Raw genomic sequence first — 16035 nt, forward strand, 5'->3', positions numbered from 1 at the left:
GGGGAAAAAAAATGGAACTGTCAAAAGGGTCTTGTTGTTCCATTTTCTTTCCCTTGGCCCCCCTCCTGGAGACAAACAAACAAACCCCTGTTAGCACATTTCATCAGCTTTAGGGGTTACAGAACAGATTGAGTATCGACAACGGTGGCTGTCGAGGCTTATGGCTCAAAGGCAACAGTGGAGGAAAATCTCAGGGGTAGGAGATGCAATCGAAAGGACCAAAATAATTCAGCAGGACTCACTCAAGGAACAATCCAGTTTGTCATGTGGAATCATGGAGTGTCTGCTGCACAATGAGTGCAAGTCCCTGGAGAATCAGCACGGGAGTCAGCATGTGAAAAGCCAAGAGTTAGTGCCCCAACTGGCCACTCTTTGCCTTTTTATCACCTGCAAATTTAGCAACCATAAATCTGTTTCCACATGAATGCTACAGCACAGACACAGCAAAGAGACCTATAAACAAGAAATGATGTTCGGTGTCATGGGATGGTTTGGTCATTGATGGCCCCTTGGGTGTCGTACTCTTTTCTAGGAACAATTACTGTCACAGAGTTTTGACGTTTTCCTTCTGCTGTGATGGACAGTTGTGGCTGCTGGAAATTGCTGAACCATGTTGATCTGCAAAGATCTATAGTCCACTGGGGGGTTCAAGTTAGTTGCAATATTGTGTGGTATTTTCATTTCATTGTTATAGGTTCTGAGGCACCTGGTGACTGCTGGGTAACTCTGACAGAGGAGGGGTCTCTGAGCCATAGAATGGACCCTGGCCATATTCTTTGTCAATAAAAAAATAGCATGAGAAAAGCCTCTGATTAATGGAATGACCACCTGCTTCTTATTCACAGATGATAACTGGTACCACAAATTGCACCTGATTTTGTTTCTACTGTAACACCTCCATAAGACAAGGACTGAATATCCATTTCCTTTTAATCAATTCACAATTTATTCCTCTCCCTATTCCAATCTCCCTTTCATTTATTATGCATTATTCGCCCTTTTTAAAACGATTTTCTACTAACCGTCTCATCTAATTTGGTATTCGGATATGGTTAGTGCTGTTAGCTCAATTAATACAATGACATGTCCTAAATGCATTCTCTCCACAATCCAAGTGACAAGACGACACCGAACACTTCACATCTTTGCAAACGGGGTCATGCATTCACATCATGCTAGATCCAAACATTTAGGAGTTATTTAATCGGGCTATGTATATGGATAAAGAAGACAAAGGAGCCTCAGTCTTCTACAGGACTGTGCTTTATTTTAGTCTAAGCAGAATATAATGAACTAGAGAACTACAGAGTTCAGGAGCACTATGGGAAATATCATCCTGAATCAGGGAAACGGACCAGAGCCAATGCTAATTCAAATTACATCTCTGTTTCAAACGAAAAGAAAGAAAACAGTAACTCAGATTGTTCAACACAAAAAAAAAACAAAAACAAAACAACAAAATAAATGAGTTTTTTTTCCATTCACTGTAAATTTAAATACCTAAATAGATTGTGAGTTTTTATGGCAATGAATAACAACAGTGAAATTAGACTGTGAAGCTGGGAATGCAATGATTCATGGTAAAAATCTTCATGGTGCAAAATTGCCTATGACTAAATACGAACACTTTAAAGGCTCTCATTTGAATGCTTGATTGGAGCAAACTTCTCAGTTATCTGAGTTTGTTTACATTTTGGTCCTTGTAACCAATGGAAATGGTAATGGATGACCGCATCCTTATTTGTGTCAGAATGAGCTTGAGGCAAAACTGATTCTGGCAGAGTGTTTGTTTCGAAGAACATTTGGCATCCCCAGAATACAGCGTGTCTGACCACTGTTCACAGGTAGTACTGTCAGAGAGAACAGGCTGGGTTTAAGGCAGAATTTCCTCCTCACATAACAAACCAAAAAACTGGAGAAAAGCAGTGTGATCTACTTTTGGCACAATGTCTTCAGTGGATGGTGTCACATCAGATAACAACCTGTGGAAGAACTGTCCCATGAACAAAAAAAGATATGAAAATCAGGTCAATAAATACAATTAACCCTTCAAAATATAAGGCAAGAAAAGGACATAGAGAGAACTTCATTACAGGAAAGCAACAATGGCTTAAACATAATGACATATGGCAGCATAAGTCCCCAAAACAATCTGATGGCAAAGTTTGATTTTTTTTTTCTTAAAACAACAAAAGGTCCAAAAAATAAAATTGCGTTTGAACATGCAATTCTGATCCTTTTAACCTCAGTTGTGCAAAGGACCCTTTTTTCTGAATCCACAAAACCAGTACCATCAATCATCCTTTTACAGTGCAGTTTGCTAATTCTTGTATTGATGTAAGAGCTTTCATTGAGCAAAATCTCTTTGAACTTTCCAATCCACAAGGGATTTTACACAGGGATTGTGCAGCCAAAAAAATTAAATGAAAAAAAAAAAAAGAACAATGATCAAAGCACATCTGAATAAACCTCATGACAATGGGTCTATCCCAGCTTCAACTGATAATAACAAAACAAAAGAGAGAAAATAAAGACATATTTTCGAACATGAGTATAAAATCCCATTTCTGAACATCCGTGCTTCACTCTACAAGAAATAAAATCATTTTATCTTCTGTTTTTGATAAATTATTTCATAGGTTCCTTTTCTTAGTTTCACTGAAATATATTAACTATTCTTTATTTTTTTTCTGTTTGAACATGATCTATTGTACGGCCTATAAAGAATGTTTAACAGAATTGAAAAATAAGCTATATTGTATGTACAGGTGTAATGCAGCTGTGTGATCAGGAGAGCAGTGTCAGACTGGGTCAAGCAAGCAGGGGTTCTGCTGGGATCAACATAGTTCTCTTGTTTGTCCCCTTCCTCTAAACTCAACCTAACCGTGTTCGTATATTTTAAACCATGTGTATTAAATGTTTGATTCCAAAATGGTTTATGTACATGTTGAACACACTGTAACCTGGAGTTTTATTTTCTAAAACTAGCGTCTTAAATGCTGTAAAGCCTCAACTTTTACTTCCAAAGAATTTAAAAAAGAGTGGTGCTGGCTGATGGTTTTTTTCACACTGTCAAGCGGAAAGCATGCAGATGGATGAACTCTACTGTCAGTGTCATATCTGTTCATCAGCCCCAACTGGACTAATCCAATTACGGCACAGGCGATCTTTCTTCTGTCAGAAAAATCATGACATGTCGGTGTACACAGAATCTTAATTACCGGATCACTTCAGGGCCATGGCTTAGGTTTGACACTAAGTCAAATACTCTCTAAGCCTTGGCCAGACACTTAGAGTTGTAGGATGCATGTTCACAGCCCAAACCGAAGGGGCTTATAAGGACTAAAACTCTCCTAAATCCCTGCACTGCTGTGGATACATTTTATATTGACATCATTGTCCCACAGAGTTGGACTTCTCAACACAAGTTGCTGTACAACCTTCCTCTGTTTTTTTTGTATTTTATAGTCTATTTACATTAAGAAATTAAAAAAGTCTTTGTCTTCATTTCTTTCAGACATGTTTCTGAACATAATTTCATACCTTCAGCAAACCACTGTGCAGTGTTGGGTTGATAATGGCATCTTTTGTGTTTCTTTGTTTCTCTTTGAATGGGATGGTAATACTATAAATCCAAAGCACAATATTAGGTGGTTCATCAGCCCTTCTGCTGGCTCAGGACACCCCACAGTGACATGTGATCGTACAGCTTCTGCTGTCCTCATATTTATCTACTCAAATGCCTTCAGGATAAGGGGTAAGGCAAGGCTCTGAACCTCTCCACTAATCATGACATCATAGTCCCTGATGCCCTGAGTATTGGGAGTGATTTTGTGGAGTTTCAGTTAAGCACACAGCACCCCCACCACCCAGTGCCTGCTTCCACTATTTCCATTGCTACCTTTTTCAATACAAAATCTCATTTCCACAGCAAACCCTCACTGCGTTAAACCAAGATGCTGAAAAAGCTTTCTCCCAAAGCAGCTATTAAATGAGAAGCATTAATTTCTTCCCTCCTGTCCAACAGGTTCCTTTAATTATCGCTCCACTTTCAGTCAATTACATTTCACTTCCTTTCCTTGACAATCACTGCTATTTTAGGGTGAGTGTTATGCACCCAGGGGTGGGAGATTCATTCTCAAACAGACTTGTGCTCTGCCCTGCCATTGGCTGGGAACCTCTAAGGATACATGCTCCTTAAGCAGACAGATCTTGTGAAAAGTGGTGTAGTGGCAACTGAGGAAAGGGGCATACTTCATACTATATAACCTCCAAATTTCTAGGTGCATAAGCCAGAGGCAAATGGTTTAAATGCTCACAAAGAACTGACTATACCTAAGTATTACTTTTGCTCATCACTGATTGAAAAATGGCAAATAAAGGCAGTACAGTATGAGAAGATAGAGAAGATAAGCTTTACCTCTTTGGGGGTATTTATACTTTTTCATGTTCACATATATATTTTTTCTTTTGCCTAGCATGCTAAATATTATATTCTAAGAACTTATTCAAATCTTATGTATTTCTTTTGGCAAAAATGCTTAGTTACATTTTCTTTTTGTAAGCTAGATGGCAAATATCAAATCACAGTTTGGCAACAGCTTGGTAGTGTGCCTGCTGGGTTGACATTTGTCTGTGATTTTAGAGGTGAAACATAGCCTCAGTCTGCTCTTGTCTCCAGTCCAGGCTAAGGGCAAATCAGGCAAGAGCCTCTTTAATAAATGGGTAATGAGAAGATCTATTTTCTTTCTATTTTTTTCCTCATTTTGGTAGTTTCAGTGCAGTTCTAGTGTTTCACAGCTATTTCTGCTTTTAATGCACAACACTTCAGCAACATTCTCCCTGGAGTGTAAATGTAATAGGAGCACCCGTTTTAAAAATGTTGAAGTACTGATTTCACATTGCCTAATTTAGCCCTGGCATAGCAGATATGCTACATGATCGCTGCACTGTTAGCCAAGCAGACAGCAGGATACTAGGCTAGGCTGAGTTTTGGCTCACTGGGGACTCAACCTGCCATTAGTAGTGGGAACTAGTACAGCATCTGGTATAAGACAGAAAAGATTACAGGATCAACCATGCAAGGTTCGTGTTGGAAATGTATTCTAGAGATGGCCAAGACAAGCAGAGGATATTGCATTGCTCATGGAACATTAGATTTCCCATTGATTAGTTCAGCTTCACTTAAATAATGAGCATAAATGGTTTGTAGAACATGGCTTTGTTTTTACCTACTTCACATTAATTCACGAAGCTCCTTCTATCAGTAACACATGTCAAATGAAATGACAGAGGGAGGGCTGGGTTTTATCTTACAGTATTTAAAGGCAATCCTTAAGAAGTCCTTAAGAGCTGATATATATTCAACCATACCTCATTCAACCATCTATATAGATTATATATATCTATATCTATATCTATAGATATAGATATATATATATGAATGAGGCTATAACTTGCAGGCATCATCTTCTGAGATGCAGTGTTGCTGCTGAAAGAAAATTCACAACAACAGGCCTCACAGCAGCTGAACAGTAACAGAATTGAAGATTTCTAGTAAAAAATGTTGGATTTGACCCAGTTTTAAGCAACTATTGCTGCAATGTTTTTGATAGAAAACAAAAACTAAATCAATTTTGCTACCTGCCCTTCTCTTTTAGTTTTTGGTCAAATTACTCTGTAACATTAAAACCTTGCTATGATATGGAAGGTTTTATCCCTCATCCTGCATTGCCTCTTCGGTAAATTCGGCTACATTATTGGTGCCAGGTCAGCTGTCACCAGCCTTGCCAGGGAGTAGGCGCAAACATAATTCTCCCTAATCTTCCTTCTGTCATCCATGTGCATGCAGGGGACCATCTCTCCCGTCATTTGGTCCAAGTGATTATCCCAGTGATTTTTCACTTGGTTGCTGCTAATGTATAGAGGCTGATGATTACAGTGTGATTAGGGAGAAAGGTGAAATAGCATGTCTAATGTGGTGCAAGAGATAATTGAAGGGTAGTGAGCACAGGCATTAGGTAGGTTCGAAAATGCTGCTCCAACGGGAGAGCCGCTAAACAATTGTGCCGTGATTTAGAAAGGCATGGCTGCTCTAAGGACGGGAGAAAAGGAAGTGCTACGTGGAATGTTAATATCAAGGGCTGAAATTAGTACCTTCAGCTTTATTTTTAAGTGGCAAAGGCAGTATATTAAAAACTATGAAATCTGCTGGCACATTTAATCAGTCCCTTCTTTAGTGATTTGGACCAATTCTGGTCTGATTTTCTAGTTCAACAAAAAAGAGGGAGAAGAAGACTCTCATTACTTAACATGAGCTCGTTGGACTGGTGCCTAAAGTATTAACTTGAGGTCCTACTTGACTGTTTAATCTGCTTTTGAAAGCATATAACACAGATTATGATTAGATTATGTATACTGTTTGCCACCAAAGCTTGATTAGGGTTTCTATTTTTTTTGGTTAAATCATCTGGCATCACCTACCAGCATCAGCTTAAAGGATCTCGGTGTGATGAGTTCTTGACTTCCCCTCTTCTCCCCACTCTCTCCCTGCTCTTGTCTAGCCTTGCCAGCTGTCAGTGCTTAGAGGGCTGGTATATGGATTTGAGCTGGTGTTCGGCAGAGAAAATTGGGAAGTGCTCATGGTGACTGAAACAGCATCGCTCCTCCCCCTAGACTCACTTGAAACATATTGATCTGGTTTTAGAGAGGAGCCTGCTTCCAGAGCTGTAAATTGGTAAAAAACAGAGGCTACAGGACTCTAAATCAAGACACGACACTACTGGAGTGCCTGGCATCAGTGTCAGTGTAGCTAAAGATGAGTTGAATGATTTTAAGAGTGACTGTTAGAATTATCTTAGATCGAGGCCATTAAGCTCTACTTTTTTTTACCATGGACTTTATGAATAATGTGTACATTACGCAGGTCAGGGAGCATGTTAACAGTGGAATTAACATTACACAGGTAAATGTGCTCTAAAAGCTGGCACTCCTTTCCTGCAACACAGAAGTAAATTGAATTCATCTTTAGAGAAATTTGCCAACAGACAAGAATGAATTTTTCTCAGTCTAGAGTTTTGCAGCAGCTTCAGTGGACACACACATATCCTTGACATGTCACTCAAAATTTGTGGCTGCTTATGATGGGCATACTTTGTGTTTTTGAGAGAATGCTGATACCACAAGAGCCAATTCATTACTAAACCAAATACATTCTGCTGGCAGTTACAATAGCTATCACTTTTTTCTCCTTCCCTCTTTACTTTCGGTCATGACCATCCATTTGTCCATCTCACTTTTAATCATCTCCTTTTAGAAGTTTGTGGCTTCATATTTCACACTTCATGTAGCAATACAAAAAGGCCAACAACAAAAAAAAAAAAGACACCCCATGTCCATTTTACTTGGTCTTTACAGTGGATTGTCGCTTGAACACAAAGGCCAGTGAAGCCTTAAACATCTGCACCCCGTCCAGCACAGACATCAGTAAAGTCAGTCTTTTTTTTTCTTCTTATTCTTTTGTTTTCTTCCAGAAGATCATCTCCATATCTGTCAGAGAGTGCGGTGACTTGTACATCATGATGAGCGCGATATCCAGTGGCTGATACGTTAACATCCAAGAGAAAGAGAGTTGTTGCGTACAGGGGCAGATGAATGTTTCCCCCCACACCATCCCACCCCTCTTTTGCCCCATTTTCATTACAACTTCAAGTATTTTTTTTAAACAACAGCAAAAGTTAGCAAATCTACACCTTTTTTTTTCTAGTCTACTCTACTATTCTACAACCTGGTGCTAAATCAGCATCCAGAGCAAAAGATCAGCCCCTATACTACGTTTCCATGTCTTTTTTTATACATTATTTCCATGTTCTTTTATTCATACTTACAGTAGGCCACTGGATATTGATTTAATGTTTTTGTTTGTGTTTTTTTTACTACGAGTAAATTGTAATACTTGCAGCTACAAGGTATGAGTTTTTAAATATATATTTATATATTTATATATTTATATTCTTTTAAAAAGCGTTTAGTCCTTTGGTCCCTATTTCCTAAGGAATGATGCATGTAAATTATCCTGGATTCTCCACTTTTCTCCTTTTCTTCTTGTTTTCTTCTTCGATCCAGAGCTTGCCCTGTCACAGAGCACAACACCTGTGTAGGCACAAAAACCAAAATGGCAGCAGGCTGGTGTGTGTGTTTGTATGTTTTGTGTGTGTGTGTGCGCACACGCATGAGTTTGCTTCAGTTCTTGTGTTGGCATTTGCACTTATTTATACATGTACAAAGTTTTTTTTTTTTTTCCTTTTTTTTTTCTTTAAGTGTAGCATTTTTGAAATGTGTATGTTTGGTTTGTTTTCTGTGTTTATCTATATCCTGTGTCAGTATGCATGCTTTGAGCATAATGAGTCTATAAAGGTTTTTTTTTTTTTCCATCATGTCTAAAAAACAGCAGCAAAAAGTTGGTCTCTGCAAAAAATCTTCTTCCACAGACGCCAAAGCAAAAGAGGAAAAAAAGAGGCATTTGCGAAGAAAAACTAAAATAAATAAACAAACAAAAAAACCCGACAACTCTGGGATCCTTCTCTCAGTCACCCAATCTTTCAGCGGCTTTCCAGGAGGATCAAGGGACCACCCTTCCTTCATGATATGTAGCAGAGCAAGAAGTCTTTGTACTTTTACTGCACTTGTGGAAATAAGGTGTTGTGGCCCTTCATCCTGTGACACAGAGAGAGAGAGAAAGGAAGAGAAAAAGACAGGAGAGAATAAGGAGAGTGGATTCAGTGGGGCTGTGGCAAACATGCTCAGGGTTGCTGGCTCCTGGTTATCACACAGACTGACAGGCACAGCCAACAGCATGAGAAACAGACGGGGAAGAGAAAAAAAAAAGAGGAGCGTGTCAATCACAACCAGAAATAAGTGGGCTAGAGGTGGGGTGGGAAATTTGTGTTTTAACCATATGGAACAGACATCTACACTGTGACAGCACTAATCCAGCGAAGGCCTAATTTAAACTGACTGCATCTCCCTGATTGGAAAAAAAAAAGTTGCCCGAGATGTTGCTGCCATTCATCTTTTTGTTAATTCATTACAAACAGGCTACAAAGGAACAAGAAGGAAACATAAAGAAAACGAGACAAGTGTGTGTGCAAGTTCTAATATTGCAATAATTAGAATCACGTAATAACTGACAGTTGTCCATTATGAAAAAGATACATATTTCAAGAACTAACCTCTAATTAGGATAGCATGAAAAACAACTCCCTTGCCTTTGTGCTGGATTGATATGCTGCACTGTTACTAAATGTGTCTGTGCTGTCGAGCTTTGGGTTGATAAAAGATCTAGTTTACAGCCTATCATCCCTAATATGTTGTGAGCTATGATGTGGGTGAAGAAAGGCTATGAAATCACAGCAAATCACTCTCTGAGAGTGAACATGAAAGGGTCTGACTTTGTGACGAGAACATGCGCCCAGACGCTCTTTGTTCTACCTTTCCATTCCTGTAAATGAGCTTGTTACCATTTCATAATAGATCTGCTTTTTAGATGGGGGAGCAGCGATTCAAACTTATTTCTTATGTGTGCCAAAGCGAGCCCGGCCATTAGCAACATAAAGCACTAACAGTCCCAATTACAGATGCCCTATTTTATAAGCCATTCGCAATTCTCCCTATATATGTAGCTGAGTAGAAACACACAGTGGCTTTCAAATTGATCATTTTTTCCCCAAGTAAACAGCTTCTTTGAAAACATCACAACTGTTTCATGCAGTAACTTTGTCCAGTAACAAAGAATTTCTTTCTTTCTTTCTTTTCCCTTCACAAGCTTTTAGTCCTAATATTATGCCTCCGCACACCACCACCTACTTGGATGGCTCCATAAATGACACCTGGCAGTTAGGAGGCATAGCCGATGCCAGAAAAACCTTATGCCCCCTGGCGTGCCTGGCTAGACACCCCCTGAGTTCACTGGATAGACTAAGGTTGGGAGAGTCGCCTGCAGGGCTTCTGAAATAATAGGGTAGAATGTGCTCAATGAAAACTACTAATGCTTATCACTCTTGGCCTTGAGGGTTGGAAACAAACTCACTTGCAAAGAAAGGACCTTTTCACTATTAATTTGTATGCTGCTTTTTTGTACATAAAGAGCAAAAATTGTACTACATACAAGCAGCAAAACCGAATACCTAAATTATGCGGTGCTAGAATCACACTAAAAATATAACAAGCAACAGGCAGCCACAAATAATCAATCCAGGTATTTGTATTTCATTCTATCTTTTGTACCCTACTTACACCTCTCTGTACAGTATGGTGTATGGTGGACGGATTTTGGGTACGCGGGTCTGTAGTGCCGCCAGCAGCTTTTCTATCACTGTGTAATTGGTTTGCACCCTCATAAATAAATAAATGGGAAGTGATTCTCGTGTTAGGCAAACAAAACAATCTTGCTGAAGTACTCCCTGTGCAGATGGAAGTAGACTGTCAACATTTGCCTGTGCTCTCTGTGTGAACGTTAGAGATTTAATTGGCTTCACAAACATAGGGTCATCTTGGCCATCTCTCAACTAAACAGCTGTCGAACAGAGAGAGAAATAGGTCCTTTTTGAAAATAAGTAGACTTTAAGAATAAAAGTTTTCTGGAAGAAAAAACGCTTCGTGATGTGAATGTGAAGAGATAGAGAAATCGAAAATACAGTACATCCATACACATGAACCCCACAAGAGAAAGTAAAACATCACAAGGGCACACATTACAATAGCACAAAGGGTTAAAGGCCACTTCCAATTATAATCAACCAACAAGTCAGCACGTCAGTTACAGGTACCAGCCATGAAAGGCATCGATTACTGCACTCCACAAACTGCCAATATACAATATACAGTATATATAAATATATATAAAAGTAGGGCAGAATATAAAGAGAGAGTTTAGAGATATCAATCAACGCCACGTCATGCAACGCAGTCACAGGCCCACCACATGACGTCATCCAAAAGAAAATGACACCATGGGTTCAACTTACAGCTGAGGGAACTTGGCCCCATGACAGGTGTGGGGGTGTGTGGCTATAGCGGAGAAAGGCCACCTCACACTGTGATTGGCCTTGTCAGGTTGCCAGGTTGGTAAGGGTGCAAAAGAAGGAAAGAAACAATGGGATTTTCTTTTCCTCAAGTCAGAATTCAAAGCACCCCATCTATTTGTTCCATACTCACTTATTCTGCCTGACAAATCAAATGAGGTCATTATAGTTATTACCATAAAACTGAAAAAAAAAAAGACAAGTAAAACAGAAATAACAGAGCAAATAATCTTCAGTGCAGCACAGAAAAAAGCCTCTTTGTACTTTAGTGTGGTGGTGAAATATTATTGGGTTGACAACATCTGCAGGTTAAAGGTTTGAATTGATGTTTTTATATTCGCAAAGATAACCCTTACGGCAAAAATGCATATTTCAGAAACTTGTCCTGTCTACAGTAATTGGATTTGCCTTGCATTGTTTGCTATGAGGGTGGCTGTACAGTGAGTGCTTCAGGTTTTTTGCATTAAGTTTATCTTTAAGACACAGAACGCAATTTCAGAGTAGCAGGGCTCCTGAGACCAGAAAAGGAGAATGCTGTCTGATCGTGTTTTTAATTCAACTTCAAAGCAAAAATTTTCAGTGTTACAGAAAAAAGGCCTTCTGAAGTTATCTACATATTGAAGTTTTTACCTATAAGGAACACACACATGCACACACAGAAAATCATCATTCAAGTTTCATCAAAGTTTTTCATCATAATAACGCATTAGGGTTGGAATTTAGAAAATTAAACAGTTGAACTTTACTTACTTTAAGCCCAACAAGCCAATGTACTCTCTCCTGCTATAAATAAATGCTTGTGCAATAATTTAAAAGAAAATACCTAGAAAATATGCACTTTGTTTTTATCGGCCATGATTTTTAGGAATCTATTAACCTAATTGCTCAAATTGACTTCAAAAAGTTAATGCATTTATTTCTTTAATATTTCAATGCTTATTATTGGTCTGTCTATTAGTTTAAAACAACCAAAGTGGTGTAATTACATAAGCAAAACACAAAGATGGCACAATGACACAGGGATACATTGAAAAAAACACGTACGCACACATACTGATTAAGTGACAGAATGTCATTATGGGAAACGTGTTTGCTTGGAGCCATTCTGAAAATATTTCAATGACTGTCATGTCATTCAGTGCTGTTGTATTTTCCATTTGCTCCTAAATCAAATTCACTCACTCCTTTTCTCTTCTTATGGTATCTTCTTAATTAGCGAGGACAGCTCTATTCAAATTATATCAGAGAACTGATAAAGGGAGCTGTATCAGTATAGGATACCACCTTCTATGAATGCTTTTTAGTAGAATAGAATAGAATACCAGAATAGAATACGTGCCTGTGTAATTGTAATACAAAAGTTTCCAGGCAATTGGTTTACAATGTATTTATATTGTCTTTTCACTGACAACTGTAGTTTGTATTAGACAATTAAATGAATTATTTGAGACTAGATGCACCAATCTAACTTTTTCCAGGTACAATAGGTATCACCCAATACAGCAGTCCTATCTAAAATAAAGAACTTTATTCCACCTAATTTTCTTTTAATTAAAATGTAACAAATAAATGTATGTCATTTTACTGACTTTATGACCATGGATTAATTTGCACTAGTCTAGTTTCAGCAAGAGTTATTAGACTGTTGCACGCTAGTTTCTCCTAATCTCAGGACAGTACATTACACCTCTGTAAATGCAATAAAAGCTTTCCAATAAGTGTAAAATCAAATATAGCGAGACAGAGAGAGACTGAAAAGCTTAAAGCATTCTTATTAAGGATTGGCAGTCATGTAAACACATTTGACTACAGTTTACATTAAAGTAAAAGCCAACCTTCAAACTTCAAACCTTTGGTTGTTAGGTTCCTCAATGTTATATAAGCTCCCATGTTAGTAACTATTGCCATTCTGCTGAAAAGGGGAATAATGAACACAGGCTAATAGAGGACTGAACTGAATAGATGAGCCTCACAGATCTGCTTGTTGTGACTAATACCTGATCCAGACTTTCAGTCAGGATTGGCCCAGTACCCAATTTAAATATCAGATCGATGCATCCCTATATGTTACAATGGAGAATTATTCTATTGAGGCATGTTGCTACCTTAAGCAATCTGTATTGTTATTGATTTTTATTGAAGCTCACACATTTTAAGGTACCTAATAGGGAGCTGTTGACAGAAGATTTCTTGCGGCAGATACAATAAGGTCCATAAGTGTGAAGACAGTGGCACAATTTTTTTTTTTTTAAATTTTGCCTCTATACACAAACACAGTGGACCTAAAATCAAAAAATGAAGTGTGTTTTCAAAACAAACTAACATATACTTTAATAAAAGTGTTGTTTGTAATACTTGGATGACTGGCTGAATTCTAAAACTTGGACATTATCAAATTCTGTGTTTCCTTCCTTGAGATGCTCTGCCAGGCCTTTAATAATTTTAATGGCCTCTTTTCACTTCCAGTGACAATGACGCTCTAGACCTTTTATTGGGAGTTCAAGTTACCAAGTGGAAGTTCGGCACTTATAATCAACTACACAAATACTTAATTTTTTATGCAATAGCAGGAGAATAGGCCTCATCTGGCCAAGTGTTTGTCAATCAGCTGTCTTTTGAGCCTTTGAAATTGGGGGACTATGTAAAAGAATGTCATAACAGTGTTACTATGCATGCAACTATGCATCCGTGTTGTTGTGGAAGCATTAAAAATGACATTTCCATGTATGTTAATTTCATAATAAAATATACAACACTATTTTCACTTCATAAAACATCTCTATAACCCTTGGTTACGACTAAATAGTTACAATAGAGCAGGATTAAGCTAAAAAACAAAAACGATATCTTAGATTAATAATTGTTTATAAGTACAAGTCTTTGAGTGAACAAAGGCTTTTACATTATGGTTGTCCCATACATGCTGATGGTATGAATCACTGATATCTATGGATATATAGAAAGGCCAGTTTTCTGTATCCTTTAACACTGAACACAGTGTTGCATTCTAGTGCACTAAATGCAGAATGCCACAATGGGACTGACAAATACTGATAAATATAGAGCACAAACATTTAAACATGCTGCACTTACTCTTAATACTCATTAGATGTCTGAATTGACTGTATAATTTTTTTTTTCTTCGATAAAGGATCAGCTTGTATATTGCCAAATAGCTGACATAAGTCTAATGCTATTTGAGGAGATAAATTATTGCTTTTGGAAATTTGTTGCTAAACAACTTGTATCGATTTCCAGTGGAGTATCCAGTAGACAGGTAATTATGCACAGCTAGGTATTGATGATGTCATTTATTTGCCCTAAAGCATCCTGCAGGTCCAAGTTAGGCTAGACTAGACTAGACTCCCAGAAGTAGACATAAAATAAATCTGTGCAGCAGGGAAACCTGGCAGAAATCACCAGAGGTTTTTGTGAAAAGGTCCTGTAAAATCTAGAAACATTGACACTTCTTGATTATCTTGATTATAGAACTATGTTTTTCTGACTGTAAGTAGTTGACACATTTTGTGGACTAATTTGTCTGGCATATAGATGACTCTGTAAATTTCAGTATTTTATTCAATGATGGGATTTTTATTTGGTGGAATGACGGAAGGTTGAGAGTTTATTTTCTTTTTGCGCATCTCAGTACAATAACCCCCCTGTAAAAAGCAGCCCACACTTTCACATTTTTTTAATATTTGAAATGAGCAGAGAAATTCATAAAAGCGAGCTTGGGAAATGTCATTGTGTAGCTCATTTCATTACATTCTCAGTTAATACTCAAATGCAGTTCTTTATTTATACAATTTTTTTTAAATTCATTTCTGCATTTCTGCATTGAAAGTATACAGTATTACTTTATAGTTGCTCAAATAATAAGTTTGAATTTTAGGAGCAATCAACATTTTCATTAGAAGTTACACTGAGATTTGCAGGAGTAAGTTCACAAACATTCTAATCTTCTGCATTGTGTCCTATGTACTGCACTGATAATATTGTAAATTCAATTCAATTCAATTTTGTATAGCGCCAAATCACAACAGGAGTTACCTCAAGGCGCATCCATACCTTTTTCAAGTGAAGTAAAACGCTTTTGAATGGCATGGGACATTATAGCATGGGTGTTACTGTACCTGGGTATGGATAGCAGACGAGTCAGTAAGGTCGGTTGGCATCTTTTGGCCGCTTTAGCTGCACCTTCAGCCTCTTCATGCCTATCTGAAAGCCATTCATGGCCTGGATAGCGGCTTGAGCACTGGATGGGTTATCAAAACTCACAAAGCCTGGGACAAGTACACAGAACAGGAGAGAGATGGGGGCAGAAAATGGGAAAATGAAAAAAGGAAGGAAGGAAGAAAGAAGAATAGGGAATATGAGAGAGACATGAAAAAGAGAAAGGGATCGGTTAAGGAACAAAGAGGAAGACAGGTGAGATGAAAGAAGCAAGAGAAGGAAAAAATACCCTTTTTAACTCCCAACAATGGCAAAACAATAGCTCTTTGTTTTCGCTTTTCAGGCGATTAATTGAAAATCTCCGAATTAAAAAAAAAGATTAAACAAAATACCAGAAAGGCTAATAACGTAATAACACAGATATAAAAAAAGCAAAGGAGTACCATTAGAAACTGGGTGTTCAACTTGAACAGAGAACAAAAAAAGAAAAAAAGGTGTTCAGAGATATGAAAGAGAGAAAAGGAGTCTTGTATTATGTGTAGCGCAAATGTTGCGCCTGTAAAAGTAAACTGTGTGTTGAGCCATACAGCTACACCAGTGGTGTGTGTGTGTGTGTCTGTGTGCGTGTGTATACATATTTTCATGTATGTGACTGCATCTAAGTAAGGAGCAAAGGGCATCGGGGACGTGACGAGATGCTAGGAGCAAGGTGTATAGGACGGAGGTGCCTGCTGCTCTGAGTTATCACCTGGGTGTCGAGGCGGAATGAGCCCACAGC

General features: G+C 38.1%; 1 protein-coding gene across 12 annotated transcripts in view; it reads right to left on the reverse strand.

The window, feature by feature from the left end:
* Positions 1–37: 37 nt before the first annotated feature.
* Positions 38–16035, reverse strand: part of celf6 (CUGBP Elav-like family member 6) — a 154218-nt gene continuing 138220 nt past the window's right edge. For 10 of the 12 annotated variants that reach the window (XM_040012129.1, XM_040012130.1, XM_040012136.1 and 7 more), the window contains 2 exons: positions 15218–15367; positions 38–8715 (listed from right to left, as the gene is read on the reverse strand). In XM_040012129.1, coding sequence (XP_039868063.1) covers positions 15240–15367 — 128 coding nt within the window. In that variant the 3' untranslated portion in view covers positions 38–8715; positions 15218–15239. Of the gene's footprint in view, positions 8716–11024; positions 11105–15217; positions 15368–16035 lie in introns of all 12 variants that reach the window. The other 2 variants (XR_005693214.1, XM_040012135.1) reach the window with 2 other exon arrangements.

This window comes from Simochromis diagramma, unplaced genomic scaffold (assembly GCF_900408965.1).
Source record: "Simochromis diagramma unplaced genomic scaffold, fSimDia1.1 OVJJ01000603.1, whole genome shotgun sequence".
In the NCBI taxonomy this organism is placed as follows: domain Eukaryota; kingdom Metazoa; phylum Chordata; class Actinopteri; order Cichliformes; family Cichlidae; genus Simochromis; species Simochromis diagramma.